We start from the raw sequence: 22449 nt of genomic DNA, 5'->3' as shown, positions 1-22449 counted from the left end.
AGTTCTTCCTTATGTCCAGCCTGAAACAGTCTTGGAGAAGTTTGTGACCATTTGAACTTGTCATCTCATGGGGCGCTCTGATGAACAGGCGTTCCCCCAGATCCTGATGTACACCCCTTATATACTTATAGGCGGCCACCCGGTCCCCCCCTGAGCCTGTGCTTTTCCCGGCTGAAGAGTCCCATAGCTCTCAGCCTCTCATCATAAGGCCTGCTTTCCTGCCCTGTGATCATGCGCGTACCTCTCCTCTGGACTCTCTCATGCTTTTCCACGTCCTTTTTAAATTGTGGAGCCTAGAATTGGATACAGTACTCCAGCTGCGGCCTCACCAAGGCCAAGTACAGCAGGAGGAGGCCGAGTACAGAGGGAGATCTTGAAAAGGGGTGCATCCCAAATTCTGACTTCTTTTTACCTGAATGAGTATGTTCTTTATCAGTTGTTGTCCAGAAGAGAGAAATAGTCTAGTATTGATTTGAGTACAGTGACTGACACAAGAATACATTAGAAGGAAAGCATGAATATTTTTCTTTTTCTTTTCCCAAATGGACAAGCTTAAGGGTATCAGACTACCCCCCAAATGGTTATGTAATATGTTTGGTGTGTTACATTGTGCTACTGACCTCCTTTGTAGGCACTATAGATAGTGTTATTCTAATATAAAGCTTCATAGCCATTTGCATGGATTCACAGATTCTGCAAAAGTAAGTGATGTGGCAGCAATCCTGAGCTTGAGTAACCAAAATCATGTGTAGGGCTTGTCTGCAGAGGGAAGCCCCCAAAAAGGTACTGCAAAACTCCTGGACTGTTAATTGCAAGCAGGGTGGCTATACTGTACTGACTACCCCTGTAGACACTCCTATTCTGTAGAGTATCTTTTTTGAAGTTTAGGTTAGTCCATTCCCTATTTTTCTATACTTCAATCAGTGCATCTACACACGCAAATGCTCTAGGGAACAGACATTCACCTTTGATTCCAGAAATACAGCCATATGCCTGCAGTGGCCCAGGCCAGAACCCAGAGGGCACTAGAACATGCCTCTCTGCTTAGCTGGAGCAGACAGTTTGGGCCAAAGCTAGCTCACCTACCCTGCAGTAGGGGAGGGGGTGGCTATGGGGGAGGTGCAAAGCATCCTGGGATGCTGGGGGACTGTGAATTAACTTGATTGTGGAGGAGATCTGGGAGAGAAGTTCAATAAACTAGTTTAACCTAAATCAACTAAGTCTGATACTACATCCATCCCAGTTTATCTTAAACCAGTTTTGGCTATTTTGAAAGCAGTTTATGTGCAGTGAACTTCTGTTTTGTTACAGATTTGAACAAGTTTCTGATTATGTCTACTGATTTATGTGTAATTTCTGTCCGTAGCCATATTGATCTGTAATGTTAACAGCTAAGGCTCATAGCAGACATGGCGAACAAGTCTGAGTACGTCAGATGTTTATATATGCAGAAGGTGAATGCAGGAGGGAAAAAAACCTTATGATCAGATTTGCTGTATTTTGGAGACTTTATGATTTGCCTTTTGATCTTATTTCCTTGCAGCATTAATGGAAAGAGGAACCATGTTCTGAGAGACATGCTATGGATTTGTCAGGACATTGCAGATGGATCCAGTAATAATGTGTATTGAGGTTGCCTGAAATTTTCCATTATAACCCCTTCTTTTCAATTGGGTTGAGCCAAATTATTTGGCTTCATGGAGGAATTGTTGGGTAAACTTTCACAGTCTGTTATACACACAGTGAGACTAGATGATCATAATAGTGCCTTCAATTTTGAAATCACTGAAAATGTAAACTTGCTTTAATGTAGATTTTGCATTTGTTTTCCATTACAATATGCATCAAAGGCAAGTGCTTGTACTTACAGTGGAAATATCCTACATCCCTCAAAAATAATGGCTATGGAGTGAAAAATAAGCTAACTGAAATTCTAAGACCTATGATGCCTTTTTGATATGGCCCATGACAGTTCATTTGGAGAACATGTATCTCTTGCACACAGGCACATTTTATGAAAAGTAGGCTTCTTAAAGTCGTATCCATTCTTTGTCACTTCAGAACTATCTGTTTTGCAACCTGCTTTTCCAAGACCTGTCTGATAAGACTGTTCCTAGAGTACAACGTCTATAGAATACATCATCTCTTATCTTGAATAGTATTGGCTACAGAAACAGGATGTTACTAATGTTTTGGGCAATCATCTTGGATCAGGATTTTCTAGCATTTTAATTTTAGCTTTCAAATCCCACCATGGTCTGCTTCTGCTTATCTCTCAATCCTTCAATCCCTCCACACCAGCTTGTCTACAGTGCTTTATCGATATGCACCTTTAAGGCTGTTCTACAACTGTAGATACATAGGTCAAGGATTATTCTGTTACTGTGAAATAGTTTTCCCTTGTGAATTTGTGGATATGGCTGCAAGTTTGTTTTAAATGATGACTTGCTTTTCCATTTGCATTAAAAAACTATCTGTTAAGGGAGGAGACTCTTAAATCATGTTTACCTTCCAGGTGTTTCACCTTTCTTTGTATTTGCATTAAAAAAACTAATTAGGTTTTTAGCAAAAGTAATAATTTTTAGCAAAAAAATAGCAAAAGTAAAGTGTAATTGGCACCTCCTCCTTCCTGTATAACCCTCACTGTGACCTGAGAGGACCTGTTTATGGCTTCTCAGGACCATCTGTATGCCCATTTGTGTTGTTCCTCTACACCCTCTCTTGATCATTGTAGTTCTTCTCCATATATGAACACTTTGTCAGAATGTTGACTGTACATTACTCCAAAAGAAAGACCACATAGGCCAGTTGGGTACCAAAAGCTTCATCAAGTTTGTTTACCTGCACATCACTAATTCACTAACATGCCTCTACCACCTCTACCACATTAACCTAATTCTCAGACTTTCTGCTTTCACCAGGTATGTTCTAGACTCTGGCACCAGCCTTATTGATTAATCTTAACAGTCATTGCTAACAACTTACCAATCAATTTGAACACTCTTCTGTTTCTCCCATGAGCACCTTAGCGGTTTGAGATCTGCAAATGGTGCAGAGCAAGCAGATCTTCAACAGATGCATCCCTAAATAAGAATTATGTTAGGCAATAATAGAAATGCCATTACAGCAATGGGTGTTCTAAGCCGTCACTTATTTTCTTCTCCTAAACCTATTCATGCGGTCAAGCAGGCAGCAATTTTAATAATTCAGTGGATGTGACACTGAGTTTTAAGTGATGTGAACTACCACAGCAAAATTGCGACCTATCCCAGTGTTCCTAGCCACATGGCTCAGAAACTTGGAAAAGGATAGGAAGAAAACATTATGTTTCTGTGATGACAAGCACAAAAAACTAAATAGGGAATTCAATATTTGGCCCCTTTAATTTTAGCCTGTCTCGATAAAACTGAAGAAAATATACCTCACATCCTAATATTTATTTTATAAGTAAAAAGAAAAAAAGGTATCTTTTGCCAAATCCATTTACTTAGCCTGAGGTGTCAAACTCACGGGCCAGATAAACATTGCTGGGCAAGTCTGAGGGCTGGATTGGGGCCAATGCCCTATGCAGCACCTGATGCACCAAATCCAACCCAGGACTTACTCTAGGGCTTGTGCTGCATGTGGTGTGTGGGCTAGACCTAGTGCTGCACACAGCACAGGAGGTCTGGGGCATGGGCTGCATGTGGTGCCAGTGCTGGACCAGCTCTGCAAGCTGGCTGTGGGTCCAGTTTGGATCAAGGCCAAGGCTGCCCATGCCCACTGGAGCCAGCAAGCAGGGCTGGTCTGATAAGGCATCATGTGCAGGCTGTGCTTAACCCCCTGGTGTTGTGTGCAGCTCCAAATCTAACTTGCATGTTTCATGTGAAGTGAACTCCAGGGCTGGCATGTACTGCACCTGGCATGTGGGCTGGACTGACTATGTGCACTGCATGTTGCATGGGGGGTCAGCACGGTGCACACACTGCATGCACTGCCCTGCCAGATCCACCCTGTGTGCTGGCTCTGGCACAGCCCAATCTAGACCAGCTCTGGAACTAGGGTGCAGAGCTGGTCTTGTGTTGGTGCCATGTGTAGCACATGCCCTGGAACATGCCCTGTGCTGCATGCAGCATGTCTCCTGTGTGACACATGGGATCAGTCCAGAAACCTACAGGCTGGATTATATGACTCCATGAGCTGGCACTGGCCCATGGGAGTTATGTTTGACACACCTGGTTTAACCTATGAAAACTGGGTTATAGCTTTGGGGATCTAGAGCTATATTTAACGATCAACAGCCAGAGAACATGTGTGTGTGCATGCATGCATGTATATGCAGCAAGTCAGCTAACTTTTGTCCTTCTGCATCATTTCTTGAAAGAGAAGCAGTGTGGTTTTGAATTGATTTTATTAAATAATAAATTAAATGTTCTCCTACTGCAATCTAAAAAACATTTCCAGTCTATGAATCTTTTCTTCCATGGATAGGAGGGTAAAGCTTTTATATAGTACATAAATTGGAAGAACTACACCACGCGGGGCACTGTTGTACCATAGTGCTAAAAGTAGTTGCTTTCTTACAAGACTGTAGGTTGTAGCCATGTTGGTCTAAGAACATAGGCAGACAAGGTTCTTTGGATGAATCTGATATCTTTTATTAGACCAACTAAATAGTTGGAGAACAATTTTTAATCAAGCTTTCGGGTTCAAAAACCCTTCATCAGGCTAAGGACGTTTCAGCAGTTGGTGTGTGCTCTTCCTGGATGGAATGAAAAGTAAAGAAGCCAGAGGCTGGGGTGGTATGCATACAAGACAGGCAGTCAGTGAAAATGTAGATTGAGGAGTTAATGGGTGAGAGACAGGCTGGGTGTGGGGGAGAGAATGGGGATGAATAGTGGAGAAGTACCTGGGAAGTCAGCTGTCAGGCAGGTTATAATGTCATAAATCCAATGTCTATATTTAGTCCATCATTTTTAGTATCCAGAAGGCTGATGAAGTGGAGTTCATAGGCTCGTCTGTGGGAAGTGTTCTGTAAGTTTCCTTTGAGGATCAGGACTGAGAGATTGGAGAGAGAGTGGTTTCCTTGTGAGAAATGTGCCCCCACAGGTAATTGGGTATTCCTGTCTTTGATAGATTTCCGGTGTGCGTTCATTCTGGTGCACAATTGTTGTTTGGTCTCACCTACGTATTTTCCATCAGGGCATTTGGTGCATTGGATGAGGTGTATTACATTTCTGGAGGTGCAGCTGTAAGATCTAGGAATGCTGATGGCTCTGTTGTGGGGTGTAGTGATTATGAGGGTGGTGGAGATGTGTTGGCAGGTTTTGCATTTCTTGTCATGGCATGGTCTGGATCCATTTGGTGTGTTCTGGGTCTGAGGAAGTTTGCTTCTGATGATGAGGTTGGTGAGGTTCGGTGCTTGTTCAGTCAATCCTAAAACCGCTCATCACCCACAGAGCAAGTTTTGTCCAAGACACTACAGACTTTCTATGGAAACTTAAAAAGACAGACCACCTTGCCAGCAACACCCTCCTAAGCACCATGGACGTTACCAGCCTATATATATCAGCATCCCACACCAGGATGGCATCCAAGCCTGCCTTACATATCTACAGGAACAAGATTACAACTCAGAATACAGACCCAAAGATATCACTGACTTTATACACTTCATCCTCACACACAACAATTTCACTTGTAATAACCAACACTTCCTCCAGATGATGGGAACAGCTATGGGCACCAAAATGGCCCCACAGTATGCCAACCTTTTTATGAGCCACCTGGAAGAAGACTTCCTCAAGAACTGCATCATCAAACCCTTGCTATACTGAAGCACAGAACCAGCAATCACCCTAAACACACCAAAAAAGCTGTGATATACAGCCAAGCCTTCAGATACCACTGAATTTGCACTGAAGAGAACACCCGGGATTGCCACCTCACCAATCTTAAAAAGGCTTTCACCCAACAAGGACACTCCTTCAGAGAGATAGACTGCACGTTTGAAAGAGCCACCTGGATACCACATGAAGAACTGCTGCAGTACAGAAGAAACCCCCCCACAAATCGCACACCACTGGTTATGACATAACACCCCTCCCTCAAACCCGTACAGAAAATCCTCAAACAATTGCAACCCATACTAGAAAGAGACCCTATTCTTAAAGAGATCTTCCCAGAGCCACCCATCCTAGCTTTCAAACAAGCACCGAACCTCACCAACCTCATCAGCAGAAGCAAACTTCCTCAGACCCAGAACACACCAAATGGATCTAGACCGTGCCATGACAAGAAATGCAAAACCTGCCAACACATCTCCACCACCCCTACAATCACTACACCCCACAACAGAGCCATCAGCATTCCTAGATCTTACAGCACTGAACAAAGAAGTTAAGTAGAATACAAGTTCCCCTGAAGCTAAAGTGTATTTTGACCTGCTTCAGTGCTTTCCCCAGCCCCCACCTCTCTGGTTACCTGCTAGAGGTAGAAAGAAACCTTTTAAATTATGTGCATTAAAAAGGCCCATTAAAAGCGTTTTTAATGCACATAGCGAAGGAAATTCCCAATTTAACAACTAGGCTTGTGTCTTTGTTATATCAAGGATCTCTATACAACTTTTCTCCCCTTACATGACAACACATATGAGTTTTCAGTCTCTTTTTCTCTCTCAGCCTTTCAAACCGGTAGTGTGATTTATAATTTGAGCCCAAAACTTTATAGTAGGGCTGAAGGAAGGTGCAGTATTTGGGATCAATACAGTAGATTATTGATTATTTTATGTTTGATACTTGATACATTTTTCAGTCAATTAACAAGGCTGGCAAATGCTCAACCTCTTTTGTCATGCGTAACCTAGAACATCTCAGTCCAGAGGGCTCATAACTTGATTGTGGCCAGATTTTCAAAAGCAGCTGTTGATTCCTTAGTCTTTGGTTTGAGAAACTGGCCTTAATTTCCACATGTGCTAACTTCCTGCAGCTCCCATTCAGTGCAGCTGGGATTAAGGATTTCATTGGTACTTATGAAAGTCAGACTCAAGGGAGTCAAGCTAGTTTTCAAAAACTCTCTGGCCAAGTTCAAAATTTTTGTCTTTAATTGCTGTAGGTTACCAACTGAGTGTCCAATGTAAGGGAAGACTTCAAGCTCTCTATTGTAATTTCTTCACTAACTTGTAGATTTGGAACAGATATCCAGTAAATCATATCTCATATGGCCCAACAGATGGGTATAGTGTCATCCAGTTCTTTTAAAAGCATAGGCACAACACTAAGGTGACGCGAAGTTCCTGTGTGTTTAAACAGTTGGCATTTCAAGTGCGATTACATTTGGTGGCTGTAATTTTGCTTTTATGCTCTTAGCTATAAGATGCAGTGGCCACATCTACATGAGATGCTGACTGAGCAGTAGCTCATTACTACTGTGCAGTAGTGTCACATGGCATAAAGAATGACATGATGGTACTGCGCAGCAGTAATGAGCTACTGCACAGCCAGCATCACCTAAAAGCTGTTTGGCAGTGCTATTGCGCAGTAACTCTGGTTTCATAGTTTCATAGTTTCATAGTTTTAGGGTCGGAAGGGACCTAATAGATCTTCTAGCCCGACCCCCCCGCCAGGGCGGGAGAACAACAAAAAACCCTAAAAACAAAAACGGGACTCAAATGAGTCCAGCCAGGTAGGCATCCAGCCTCTTCTTAAAGACCCCCAGGGTAGGGGCCAGCACCACCTCCCTTGGAAGTTGGTTCCAGCTCCTAGCCGCCCTAACTGTGAAGTAGTTTTTTCGGATGTCCAATCTGTACCTCCTGTCCATCAACTTGTGCCCATTACTCCTTGTTATGCCAGCGGGGGCTAGGGGAAACAGCGTCTCCCCCAAACCCTTCTGGTTCCCCCTAGTGAGTTTATAGACGGTCACCAGGTCCCCCCTCAGCCTTCTCTTGTGGAGGCTGAATAGGTTCAGGTCCCGCAGTCTCTCACTGTAGGGTCTGCCCTGTTGTCCCCGGATCATGCGGGTGGCCCTCCTCTGGACCCTCTCCATGTTGTCCACATCCCTCCTGAAATGGGGCGCACAGAACTGGACACAATACTCCAGCTGCGGCCTGACCAGCGTCGCATAGAGGGGGAGGATCACCTCCCTGGCTCTACTCGAGATGCACCTGTGGATGCACGACAAGGTCCGGTTAGCCCTGCCAACCATGACCTCGCATTGTCGGCCCATGTTCATCTTGGAGTCAATAATGACACCAAGATCCCTTTCCGCCTCCGTGCTCTCAAGTAGGGAGTTCCCCATCGTATAAGTGTGCTGCTGGTTCCTGCTACCCAAGTGCAGCACCCTGCACTTGTCCGTATTGAAACACATCCTGTTCCTGTTTGCCCACCCCTGTAACCTATCCAGATCCTTCTGCAATCTCTCTCTCCCTGCTAGCGTGCTCACCTCCCCCCAAATTTTGGTGTCATCAGCGAATTTAAACAGGTTGCTTTCCACCCCAACATCAAGATCGCTGATGAAGAAATTGAACAGCGCAGGCCCCAGGACCGAGCCCTGGGGGACTCCACTACCCACCTCCCCCCAAGTCGAGTATGATCCATCCACCACCACCCTCTGAGTGCGACCCTTCAGCCAATCTGCAATCCATCTGACTGTGTAGGCATCTATGCCACAGTCGCCTAGTTTATTAATTAGGATGGGGTGAGAGACGGTGTCAAAGGCCTTACTGAAGTCCAGAAAGACGACATCCACTGCGACACCTGCGTCCATGGCCTTTGTGACCTGATCATAAAAGGCAATCAGGTTGGTCTGACATGATCTCCCCCTAATAAATCCATGCTGGTTACTGTGCAGTCATCTAGGATTTGTGTATACAAGTACTAAATGACTGTGCATTAACAGCTGTGCAGTCAGTGTCTTGAGTAGATGTTAATGTACAATGTTAATTAGACCCTTGGGCTTTCCTAGGCACTGTATAGACTCTAGTGAGTGTCCTGCATTAAGTGTAGAACAGAGAAAAGGGCTCCTGAGCTTCTTTGGTGAGACTGCATTTTGGAAGGAACCTCTTTTCCTTAATCCACATGCACGCAGGGAATTAAAGCCTAATCATTTTTTCCTACACAGCAATATTCCTCTCTGGAGAGTCAAATCTCTTCATCTTTCTTAGGTCAGCTGTTACATAGCACAATTTGATGCTTAGTCCCAGATTCTGCAACTTGGATGGGCCCTCTGCCCTGACACACAGCTCTGCTGATTTCTTTATAGGGGTTCTTTCAGGCTCTGAAATACATCTGTGCCGTGTGTATGCAGCATAGTATATTTAAGTCCTAGATAAAAATAGGGACTGAGGCTTACAAATGCAAGTGCAACTCTGTGCACATCTGTACATTTGAAAATATGACCCCAAGTTAGTTTCAGTATTTTGCCAACCCTTCTTCATTAATTTGGATAACTCCATAAAACATGTGCATGCTTTATAATACTAATTGTGACTCAGTTGGGGAAGACGATCCTTTCTTTGGTTCATTCATCTTTGATTTTTAACATCTGATGTCTTATTATTTACAGATGATGGGAAGCTGTCTTTGGAAGAGTTCCAGGCTTTTTTTTCTGACGGGACTCTGAATGAAGAAGAACTTGAAAAGCTCTTTCATACAATTGACTCGGACAACACCAGGTGAGTGTACCAGTCCCTGTCTGTTTCCTCCTGTTGATTTGGATTTTAGGAATCCTGGTGTGTAGATTTTGAGGCTGCACTGCTTATGAGATCTAAGAGCATGCTAAGCATGCCATGATGGTGTTCATTTATCCATCAATCTGGACTCCATTTCTGTTTGGTTTGACCTCTCATCATGTGGGCTCATTGTATACCTGGTATAGTTTCATCATACTTTTTATATATTATGGCCTGACTTCAAAAGTCTCCACCTACAAATATGTCTGTCTTATTGGAGGGCAGAATGCATGGTCTTGAGTGAGGAGTCTTTTCACAAGTGAAAAGCCTTGGGAAGAATCGTGTTAAGCTTAAATCCTGTTTTACATCAAAGTGGAGACCTCATGGACCACCTGAGCTCAGATAATCCTGACCTTTTACATTTTGTTGACCATAAAAATAGAAGTGTAAGCCTGCTGCACCCCCATGAGCCTAGGGACCCCAGCAGTGACCCCAGGACCCCCGACGAGCCCCAGCCTGCCCGTGGGTAAGCAAGGGCCCATGGAGGGAGGGACCTAGCCAGCTGGGAGTGGCTAAGTGGGCCAAGGAGGATCATGCCCCCCTACCCAGCTCCTCCTTGGCCCAGCCCCGCAGGGAGCCATGCGACCCCCGTGCAGGCACATGTGCCAGGTTAGGGTGGAGTTACCCATCTGTTCCTTCCCTCGGTGGAGGGGAGGGACCCTCCTTAGCCCCCGCAAAATAGCGAGGCACCGGCCGGCCCTTCTGCGCATGTGTGCAATTTAAAAAGGGCCTGGCAACGGCATAAGCCTCATTAGTGTCCTGGCTCCAGTGCGAGATGCGTGGGTATAAGCCTGCTGCGCCCCCATGAGCCTACGGACCCCAGCAGTAACCCCAGGACCCCCGACGAACTCCAGCCTGCCCGTGGGTAAGCAGGGACCCATGGAGGGAAGGACCTAGCCAGCTGAGAGTGGGCTAAGTGGGCCGAGGAGGGTCACGTCCCCCCCCGGCTCCTACTTTGCCCAGCCCCCCAGGGAGCCATGTGACCGGAGCCTCACGAACAGGCCACGCAAACAGGCACGCTCCTAGGCCCGGTGCGGGAGTTTGCGCAAGAGGACGAGCGGAAGGGCCTGAGGCCCTGCCTGTGAGCCCCCCAGGGTAGACAGTCCCAGCCGTAGTTAGCCCACCAGTGGCATGACGCGGATGGGCACATGCCGCACCCCTTGGGTCCCCTCGGGGTCTGTGCCCGCCCCCCCAGCACCTCAGAGACCACCACCCAGATGGAGCCCATGGTTCCAAGCTCCACAGAGACAGAACCCCTGGCTCCCGGCTGCGGGGGCTGCCTGACACTTTTTCAGGCTCTGGGGCCCGGGAGCATAGCCACCTCCACTTGTGGGGGCTGCTCCCTACTGGGGTCTCTGGCTCACCAGCTGGAGGAGCTCCAGGCTGCAGTCCAGAGACTGCGTGCCATCAGGGACTGCGAGCAGAAGATAGACTCCTACTGCCAGGCCCTTCTCCCCCAGGAGGTGGAGGGTAGACCACGGTCTCCCTCCAGGACAAGGGAGGACTTGGGGACCTCCCTTACTGTCCAGCCCAGGGATTTGACCAAGGCGGTCAAGGGCCCCAAGGCCCACCGCACCAAGGCCCCTGCCCCACTGGAGTTTTGCAACAGGTACGCACCTCTTGCAGCCCCAGCACAGCCTGGTGAGTTTCCAGCTCCTGCAGGCAACACAGACAATACAGTAGCTACTGCCCCCGCTGTCCCCAAGACCAAACGCAAAGTGCTGGTTATGGGAGACTCCATCCTGAGGGGGCTGAGGGGGTAATCTGCCACCCCGACCTCTTAGCCCAGGAAGTTTGCTGCTTCCCAGGAGCCAGAATCGGAGACATTGCGGAGAAGATCCCTAAACTCCTCCAGCCCACTGACCAGTACCCTCTTCATCCATGTGGGCACCAATGACATGACTCGGAGTGTTTCCAGCTGGGTAATTAGGCGCTACAGGGATTTGGGTGCGGGGCTTAAGGGTCTGGGGATGCAGGTGGTGTTTTCTTTGATCCTCCCAGTCTCAGGCTATGGGCTGAGGAGGGAGGGGAGGATCCAGGTAGTCAACCAAAGACTGCGGCGCTGGTGTCATCAGGAAGGCTTTGCCTTCCATGACCATAGTCTGCTCTTTGGAAAGAGAGGCAGCGAGCTGCTGGGAAGGGACAGCCTCCACCTCTCTCTGCTGAGGAGGAGGCTCTTCTCAGCCAGACTGGCTGACCTACTCCACCGGGCTTTAAACAAAGCCCATCGGGGGATGGGGAGACTACTGCCACTGCTGGCCTGCTGAGCAACCCTTGCAAAGCCAGCAGGCCAAGGCACTTAAGGGATCCCACTCAGCCCCAGCCCTGGAACAAAATATAGGCAAGGCAAGGGCCCCTAAGGGGACACTTGCATGCCTATACACAAATGCCAGGAGCTTAGGGAATGAACAGGAGGACCTTGTTCTCCTGCTAAATGCAAATAACTATGATGTCATAGGGATAATGGAGACCTGGTGGGACTCCACCCATGACTGGACCACAGGTATAGATGGCTATACCCTGTACAGGAGGGATTGAGTGGACAAAAGGGGCGGGGGTGTAGCTCTCTATGTCAAGGAAAGCTACGCGTCCCTGCAAGCCGACATTGGCATCCACGGTGGATGACTTGAGACCCTCTGGGTTAAAATCCATGAGGAACATGGCACAGGGGATACTATGGTGGGAGTCTACTACAGACCCCCTACCCAGGGTCAAGACCTCGACCAGGAGTTCACCAGCGAATTGGCTGAGGCTGCATGCTCCCCATGTATGGTTGTCATGGGAGACTTTTTGTCTGTCTGCCCAGACATCTCATGGGAGGAGCGCTCAGCCAAATCTGAGCAGTTGCAAAGCTTTCTCTCACGCGTGGATGACCTCTACCTGACTCAATAAGTCTACCGGCTCGACTTCATACTGGCAACCGGGGACGACCTAATCAATGACCTAACAATCGAAGGGAAGCTGGGTTACAGTGACCACGAGCTGATCACCTTCACCATCTGCTACAAAGCTGGCAAGTCAGTCAGTAATACAGAAGTCCTTGACTTCAGGAAAGCTGACTTTGACAAGCTAAGGAGGCTTGTCAGAGAGGCCCTAAAGGGCCATAACCCAAAGGGCAGGGGAGTTCAGGACGGGCCGTTGCTCCTCAAGGGAGCAATCCTGGATGCACAAGCAAAGTCCATCCCATCTTGGAAGAAAGGCAGCAAAAGGGCATAGCAGCCCCCTTGGCTCTCCAGGGAACTGGTGGACCTCCTGCATCTTAAAAGGAAGACCTACAAAGGATGGAGGACTGGAACCTTCACCAAGGTGGAATACTCTGCTCTGGTCTGGACCTGCAGAGAGCAAACCAGGAAATCCAAGGCTGCAATGGAACTCCAGCTAACTACAAATATCAAGGACAATAAAAAGTCCTTTTTTAGATATGTGGGGAGCCAGAGGAAAAGCAAGGGCAACATTGGACCCCTGCTAAGCCAGATGGGGCAACTGAGAACTGATGTCAGGAAAAAGCAAACTTGCTAAATGGGTACTTTGTATCAGTTTTTCACCAGTCCCATGGGATGCCCCTGCACACCGTGGGTCAGGGAGGCCCGGGTGAGGAAGATTCCTTGCCCTCCGTCGAAGCTGACCTCATGGAGGAACACCTTGACAGGCTGGATACCTTCAAGTAAGCTGGCCCTGACAGGTTACACCCAAGGGTACTCAAGGAGCTGGCAAGCATCATAGCTCAGGCCCTGACAGAGATCTTTGAGAGCTCTTGGTGCTCTGGTGAAGTGCCCGAGGATTGGAAGATGGCCAAATTGGTGCCTATATTCAAGAAAGGGAGGAAAGTAGATCCGGTAAACTACAGGCTCATCAGCCTGACCTCTATCCTGGGGAAGGTCTTGGAAAAGATTATCAAAGAGGCCATCTTTAACAGACTAGCTGAAAGCAATATCCTGAGGGATACCCAGCATGGGTTTGTTGTGGGTAGGTCTTGCTTGACCAATCTCATTTCCTTTTATGACCAGGTGACCTATCACCTGGACAAGGTGAAAGAGATTGACGTTATATATCTTGACTTTAAAGAAGTCTTCGATCTGGTATCCCATGATCACCTCTGGGCTAAACCAGCTAACTGTGGCCTTGACCTCACCATGATCCGCTGGCTGGGGACTTGGGGGTCATGATTGACCGCAAGATGAACATGAGCCTTCAGTGTGATGCTGCAGCTAGTAAAGCAAGCAAAACTCTGGCTTGCATCCATAGATGCTTCTCAAGCAAATCCCGGGACGTCATTCTCCTGTTGTACTCAGCCTTGGTAAGGCCGCAGCTGGAGTACTGTGTCCAGTTTTGGGCTCCACAATTCAAAAAGGATGTGGAGAAGCTTGAGAGAGTGCAGAGGAGAACTACGCACATGATCAGAGGTCAGGAAAACAGACCTTATGATGAGAGGCTGAGAGCCATGGGACTCTTCAGCCTGGAAAATCGCAGGCTCAGGGGTGATCTGGTGGCCACCTATAAGTTTATATGGGGTGCTCATCAGGATCTGGGGGAAAATCTGTTCACCAGAGCACCCCAAGTGATGACAAGATCAAATGGTCACAAACTCTGCCGTGACTGATTCAGGCTGGACATAGGAAAGAACTTCCTTACTGTCCGAGCCTCCAAGGTTTAGAATAGACTACCGCCGGAGGCGGTTCAAGCACCCACTTTGAACACCTTCAAGACATGTTTGGGTGCTTATCTTGCTGGGATCCTATGATCCCTGCTGACTTCCTGCCCCTGGGGCCAGGGGCTGGACTCGATGATCCACCGGGGTCCCTTCCAGCCCAAATTTCTATGAAATCTATGAAAGTCAGAAGGCAGCTTTTCTTAGGCACATGTACTGTGCTATGCTGTCAGTTAAGATCACATGCTTTTTGCTTCTAATGTATTCTTTCCAGAATATGTAGCTTCACAACTTTTGACTGTCTTTGCTATCAATGAATTAACGTTCTCCAACTGCATTTTCCTTTGGTGGGTTTTGAAGTGTTTATGAACTATCCAATACATGTGGCAGAGGCATCGTTCAGGATTAATAGAAAACACATGAATGCTGAACTCCCTGGCACTGGCTTTTTTGGTGTACTTTTTCCAGTAAGAGGCACCACAACAGAACCTAGAAGACCAAGGATTTCTCCCAGGAGTTTTGTTTCTCCCTTCTAAGAAGAGCCAGTCTTCACAAGCCTGATCTCTTCTTTCCAAAGATATAAAAAGAAACCCTCATTCCTTTAGGATTAACAAACCTGTGTAAATTAGCTAATGAAAAAGGAATCCTTTTTTAAGTAAAAAGTCTCATGGTAATACTGTAAGAATAATAGTCCAGTTCATTAATGCTGAACGAGATTTAGCTTCTGGAAGCTTGCACATACAATATATTAATATTTCAAACCCTGTAGGAGAGGGAGAATACTTAACTCTTAGGTATCAGGATTCAGGTTTTTCTTTTGTGAAATATGTGGTTTGACATGAATCGCTTTAAGTAAATTTGAGTGGGATCACTTTTTACTTTTCAAACAAAAGGTATTAAGCAGTGTTAGGCTGTTTGTTGATCGTATGCAGTAGCAAATGCAGAAAATGTGTTATAAAACACTAATTTGCATAGCATTTTATTTTGTGTGTTTAACTGAGATCCTGATCATAGCCTTGTCAGAGTTGTGCAAATGTTATAACTAGCTTTGGGTTCAAAGGTCTTGTTATGTCTTTTGCTTTCCTTACCCACTCTTGATATTAAACAGCGATAAATTGTTAAACATTTGCTCCTAAATAGAGTATGTGAAATAAGCAGCTGTGATATTCTATAACTATTTTGTCTACTTTTGAAGAAAAATTTAGTATGGTGGCAGTGCTTGAATTGTCCTGGTGTTTAAATTAAGTGTATCAGATTCCTGCCTCATTGACTTAATGATTTAACATGAAAAGAGCTCTAACATCTTCAGGAATATATATAGTTTTGTTGAAACCAGGATCTAGCCTTAATATAGTCATTGGCATCCTTGAGGACCAGACACTTTCATGAGGCCAGATGGATTTAGCATCTGGTGTTCTCTTCTGAAATAATTTTTTTATCTAGTCACAGTTCCAAGTTAAATCTTAGCATACATAGGCAGATATTTATGCCTTTTTAATGTATAAATACTCCAGGCAAATCTACAAAGTTTGAGAAGGAAAACATCCTTCTTTTAAATTGCAAAAATTATATCCCAAATTCCTCAAAAGCCTAGTTCTCGGTACTGTGCCTCACACAAGGAAAAGCCAAGATATGGTCTGTACCTTGCCCTAAAATTCAGATCAGTGGCCCTGTACTGTACTACCAGAGGAAATCAATTGCCTTCCATTGACACAACCTCATCATCAGCTCCTTACATGTCTGAATCTAGTGATTGTCAGCTCAGATACTTCAGCTGATTTCAACTACCTGGAAAGTGGAAAAGGTAGTAAAAGTTAAGGCTAAATTAGATTAGAGTGATTGATTGCTAATGAATTATAGGCATCCTACATTAGCTGCTTTAGCAGTTAAATACTCCATTCGTCACCTGCTATAGAGTCACAATCTGACAAAGACGTGTATCATTCAGTATACGTCTGCACCAAAGTGACCTCATATCCTTGGAAGGGCACTCCTAACCCTGCCACTCTTGCTGTTGCACTGTAAAGCAGGGGTGGGCAATTATTTCAGGCAGAGGGCCTCTTGATGAGTTTTGGTGAGCTGTCGAGGGCCGCATGGGTAGCTCTGCCCCTTGACAGTTGTCCCGCCTCTGCTTGCCATCTTGGGACCGGACGTCCTGCCCCCTAACCCCTGACCTTTGCCACCGGAAGTCCCTCCCCTTGCCCCTGGAAGTACTCCTTTTGGGGAGGTGGCCTGGGAACCAAAAGTTACACCCTGCCATATAGTCTGGGTCATAAGACCTGCCCACCCAACACCAAACTGCCCTGCTTGCCATATCTGGCCCAGAATCCCCTGCCATCATCACATGATCCCTGACATCAGAACGTGTACCCCTTGACTGGGAAACACTGCCCAACACCAGGGCCACTCTCACAGTGCATGGCCTGCTCCTGAGGCCCTAAGAGTTCTGCCCTATGGGCCACGAGGCACAGGCACAACTTACCAGGTAGCAAGGGGTTGTGACCCCTCTGACATCCTACCCCAGCAGTGGGGCTTCAGGGGCATCAGACCTCCCCCAGAATGGAGCCAAACCAATTGAGTCAAGGACTGCACACACAAAATCTTTCAGAACAAATCATTTTAACAAGGTATAGATAAAGTATCATATACTAAAAATAAAACAACTACTATAACAGATTTTAATTTTATTTAAATAAATAATTTGAGTAGTGATAAACTTAATGCTCCAAAAACAACATGACAAGCATACAACCATAATATAAATAACAACTTAAATGATTAACTTAAAGACAAACAAAGGAACTCAATGTGAAGAATGAAGCCTCTGATGTGCATTAATCAGAAAATCAAAATCAGGCATCATCTCTGTTGTTGCAATGCAGAGCACTGCTGCAAGGTGGTCATCGCCAATTGAAGATCTAAGGTTTGATTTGTTGATTTGCATTACAGAAAATGTCTACTCACATATGTACATTGATTCAAACAGCACAAGTGTCTTTTGGGCATAAGATTTGATCCTTGAAAATTTCTGTTCATTGAGAGAGGCATAAAAGCTATGAAGTGGAACTTATTTAAATAGCTCTGCAAGCAGTGCATCACACTGCAGGTCAATAAGCTCAAGTTGCAGGTCACATGGAGCGCTGTCAACAGTAAATGTGAAAGGTGAGGAGACCAAAGACAAGTCTTTTTCTATTATTCAAAAATCTTCAATGAAAATCTTCTTCGGCCTCATGCTACTCCAGATGAAATGAGCCCAGCCAGGTTGGCACAGGCCAGAAAAAGCAGCATGCAGCCAAAGCTGGCTTTGCCATGTGCTGCTGGGGATGGGGCAAGCCAGGCCGGGTCAGCACCGGCCAGCAGAAGTGGCGGCAGAGTTGTGTGCTGCTCAGGACCAGCTCAGGAGTAGGTTTCCCTCCCTGGTGCCAGCCTGGCCTAGCCCAAGATGCACAAGGCAAAGCTGTGACTACCCCTTACCTCAGCTGGCCCGCCTGACCAGTCCCAAGCAGCACACAGGTCAGCCACCACCTCTTCTCCCTGGTGCTGACCAGGCCAGAGCTGCACGTGGCACAGCTGGTCCAGCTGATGCTGCCCCTCCCCAGAGCCAGCCCAGTCTGACCTGGCATGGCCCAAGTGGCATGGCATGGTACGGGGAAAGCCTGCCCAGCAGCCACTTTCCTGGGCTTACCTGCAGGGCAGGGTCCTTTCCAGTTCTGTGCAAGAGGCAGAAGCTGGCCTAGGCACTCCTTCCCCTTGCTGGTCCACAGGTTCTGGTTCAGCCCCCCTCCACCTCTCAAGCTGCAAACCAGGCCTGAGCCAGGGGTGAGGCGAGGCGAGCTGGGTTAGGCTGAGGTCATGATTGGTTGCCTCACAACCAGGACCCAAGTAAACAGTCTGAGGTGTTGCAGCTGGCGGCTGGTGTCGCCGGCTGCTGCTGGAGGCTTTTAGACAGGCAGCTGCCATTACTAGGTTTTGAAGGGGCTCCACAAGCCAGAGGTAATTGCTTGGCAGGCTGGATCCGGCCCACGGGCCACCTTTTGCCTGCCCCTGTTCTAAAGCAAGGTCACTGCAGGGTTGTCCTCAGTGGATGCTCTAAAGCAGACTAGAGACTGTGGTCTTAAGAGTGGCTGTAGAGAAAAGTTCTAAAGAGGTCTCCCAGGTGCATTTCCGGGTGTGGAGTGTGACAGCAGGGCATGTTTGGACAGGTCCTAGTTGGGGGACTCTGCTGCTGTGGTATACACATACTCCTGGCATCTGAGTTCAAATTGTTCAGCATTGTGTAATGTGAGCCTCAGCACAACTCTGGCCAGAAAATTATATTTAGAAATTTGCTTCTAGGAATTGGCTTGTGGGTAAAGTTAGATATGCATAAGAACAAAAGTCCAGGTGAACGGCAAGGGTTAATTGTTTTTTAAAAGCCTGTTTGTGGCAAAGTGTTGCAGCCTTCAAGGCAGACACCATGTCTAAGGCCAATGGATACACAGGCTGGGAAACTGAAGACATGTACCACACTGTTCCATAACATGACATAAGGGACTGTGCCACATTGGCCAGGTCACAGTGACCAGCTGCAGAGCCTTTGGGATTTCCAGTTTTGGTGGATGGACCAAATTAAGACAAATGACCAAATTAAGATGTGTGCATGTGATGGGTTTATTGGAACAAAGGAATATGCTGACAGGACAGAATGTGGACAGCATGATGGCCACAGGGAAACCCAATCAACAGTACCAAGAGATAAAGAGTCATCAGAGGAGGAGGAAAAGAATATAAAAGGAGGGATTTCAGAGCAGCAAAGGGTCCCTGATGGAAGAACCCGAGGCCAGCATGGACAGAGGTCACATCACTAGCCCATCTCACCCACCTCATTGGTGAGGAGGGGAGGTGCTCAGCCCTCGACCTGCAGGCTGCTCACATCTGACATTCAAGAAAGAACTACAGGGTGAAGCTTGCATACTGTCCAGCCATACCTTCCCTCTGTGACAGCCCTAGGACTGGTAGGTATAGAATCAGGGCTGTGGGAGGGTGGAATTTTGTTTGCCTTGCCTGCATCATTCTCATCTGCTACCATTGTGTATCAATAAAATTTGCCTATAATTGAATGGAGAAAATGTAGTCAGTCTGCGGGTTTGGGTCCACCTGGAACAAAGTATCTGAGTCATAAATCCAGTGCCAACAAAATCAAGAACCAGTTTTTTTGCTGGTCTTATAACAACCTCTTGAAGAGACAGTTCCTCACTGTAACTTTCCATTGTCACCTTGTATACATGATATTAAAGAATATCATAAAATAAAAAATTACAAAAGCATGTGTGACAATAGGAAGGTCCAGAATTGAAGAAAAGAGGCACCTGACCAGAAAAGTATTTTTCAGTTATCCAAGGCCAGATGGGAAACCTAGGGCACCTTAAAATTGTGGGGACAGGAACATACCTCTCTCAGCCCTTCTTATCTTTTTTTCAAGACTTCTGTTTTTTCATGGTTATACTTCCAGTTTATTTAAGCTTCAGTTCTAGGGACTAGCAATAGCAGTTAAACTGTGCCACACATCACTCATGGAAATAGGACTTTGAGCTATGTTTCTCTCAAGTCATGTCTTAAGACTGCATAGTGATTCTAAACTGGAAGATTGAAGAGGAGAATCATTTGGTACCTCACATGAGATTTTTTGTCATAGATGTATATTCACCCTCCTTCTTCTCCCTCCGCTTCCACTCCCCCTGCAAAAAAGGGCATTGGGGAAGAGCTAGAGTCTGTAGGAAGGGAAGCAGTATTTTGGTTTTCTGACTTACCTGAAAGAATTATCATGGATGCCTGACCTTTACACCCTCAGATGTTAATCAATAAGAACAGGGCAATTTGTGTGCCAGACCTGTGTCAATTGAGAAGTAAAAAGTCATCCCACATGACTCCAAGGATACTTTGCTTGTCAGGAATCCTGATGTCAAATGCTGGTTTCAGTTTTGTGAACTAAAAAATTCTATGACCACTAGGAAATATAACAGTTTAATACTGCATTCAATCATCACACCAACTTCTTGATTTGGGACCATGCCAAAAAAGATTAATGATGTTCCCTTTCTCTTTATTACTTTTCTAACAAGTATTGCTCCTTTGTTCTCTGCCTCTTCTAATCTGTGTCTGATATGTCCTGAAACTATTCAGCTAGTTTAAGATTAATTTTAAACACTGATTTACTAGTATTTACCAAGCATTTTTCTTATATGGAAATACCTTTATATAGTAAAAGACTAACATTTCTATATTAGATGGGTGCTGCACAGTTTCTCTTGTATTTTTCCATTGCACAAGGAAATGCAGGGATGTATTAATTTTATCTTTCTACAGGCAGTTTGAATTAAATGAATTGCTGGTTGAAAGAAGTTAATTTATTTTCAGAGCTGTTTTCAATATTCCATTTTATCTGTCTGCTTTACTTTTACTCCCACATCATGTTTGCTCAGCATGCAGTAGAAAAAAGTTTTCTACTTAAATTACTTTATAGCCACAGTAGCTCTAGATTAAGAAAATTATGTTCTTGATTATTATTAATAATTGCTGTTACCAGTCAAGTTATAACAGGTTGATTTGATTTTCAGCATATTCATACAAATAGGGAAACTGACTGACTTGAGTGTGCAAGTGGAACATTCATATAGTTTTTCTTGTTTTGTTTTTTGGGGCTTCTTTTACTAAATAAAATGATCATAAAGGGTCATTTGGAAGATGATTAACCACAGAATAGCTGGGCAGAATTCACAGTGCACAAGGAACAGGAGAATCTGTAATGATCTAGGAACAAGTCCCTGCCACTGCCCATGAGGAGCCACTTAAAATGCACTTCAGCTTAAAATTCAGAGGCAAAAAATGGTCTAGTCATTAGGGGATGCTTTATGTATTTGACTGAAATGAGACACCCAAAAATAGCCTGTGAACATTAATGAGGCTTGTCCTCCTGTGCTTCGTTGCCTAGGAAGTGTCACTTAGGAGGTTAATGATGTGGCATGATAGGTATGTGCTAGGCAAAATGCTTTGTACAGACATGATTATGGAAAACCAGCAGCACTATACTGTATCTATGGGCTTTAAATTAATTTAGTATTTAGCCCTTTTTAGATGTTAGTTTTCCTTTGAAGTAGATTTAGTGCTCCTATACAATGACTGGTATCTTTAGTAGAGCAGTTCCTTAATCATATCTTCATTGGGCTAGCAGGTAATAGAAGTGTGCATCTGAAAGAGCTTTAGGCGGTTTCTCATCTTTTAAAAAATCTTTTTAACTGTTTCTTTTTTAATTATTTCTGCTCCATTGTTGGCCCCCACTTTGGATCTGAAATGAGCCTCAGCCATGTTTCACTGTACCGTACCTTGTTGCCATGGCACTTGGACACGTGGTCCAAACACATTGTTGAACTGTGCAGAGGGTAGAAGGGACATATGCATTTTGTGTGTTGTGGCCTCTGTTATTCCATCCAATGGTAAGGAGCAGCAGAGAAACCACACTTCACTGTGGAAACAAACGTGTGTAAGGCAATTGCTACAAAATTCCATAGTCCTGTCATTGGCTTCACAGGTACGAGACGTGAATCTGGGTTTCTTTTATTATCTTAGGTGTGGAGTTGGGATTAGCACCTTTGGTGAACCCTAGAACAGAATGGAAGGAAAAGGAATCTACTAGTGTATGATTGATCACTGCTTCTGGGGGAGAGAGTTAAGCCTGGAGACTCCTTCCTGTATGTTCCAATGGAGAGGTTTGACTGACCTCAGATTCAGTGATCAAATCATGCCTGAGCAAAGGCATCACACTTTAAGCATCTGCAGCACTGTCAGAAATAGCATAAAGGGGGAGAGATATATCAAATTGGAAACTCACTCTGACTACCCTGCTCCCTGTGGAGTCTAATTTATATGATCTTCCATTTACCCTGTTACCAAGACAGACTTTGGAAGAAAGTGAGAGGTTAAATGTCTGCAGGATTATGTTCTCCCACTAAGTAACAAGTGGGCTTTGTTGGAGTGGTCTGTCACCCTATCTTGCCTCCTCCTAGTCTGAGTACTAGAGATATTTTGATATTACTAACTTAGGCTGAAAAGGGTGAGC

The 22449-nt window shown here is 45.6% G+C and overlaps 1 protein-coding gene across 5 annotated transcripts in view; it reads left to right on the top strand.

The window, feature by feature from the left end:
• The window catches only part of NECAB2 (N-terminal EF-hand calcium binding protein 2), a 425733-nt gene that overhangs the window by 88425 nt on the left and 314859 nt on the right, over positions 1-22449 (top strand). For all 5 annotated transcript variants that reach the window (XR_003092925.1, XR_003092924.1, XM_025198410.1 and 2 more), the window contains exon 3: positions 9541-9649. Coding sequence is in view for 2 of the 5 variants with exons in the window: in XM_025198410.1 (XP_025054195.1) it covers positions 9541-9649 (109 nt within the window). In the remaining 3 variants the exon portion in view is untranslated. The remainder of the gene's footprint in view (positions 1-9540; positions 9650-22449) is intronic.

This window comes from Alligator sinensis, unplaced genomic scaffold (assembly GCF_000455745.1).
Source record: "Alligator sinensis unplaced genomic scaffold, ASM45574v1 scaffold97_1, whole genome shotgun sequence".
NCBI classification, from domain to species: Eukaryota; Metazoa; Chordata; order Crocodylia; family Alligatoridae; genus Alligator; species Alligator sinensis.
The sequence above is the reverse complement of the archived record's forward strand: the minus strand, read 5'-3'. Positions and strand labels throughout refer to the sequence as shown.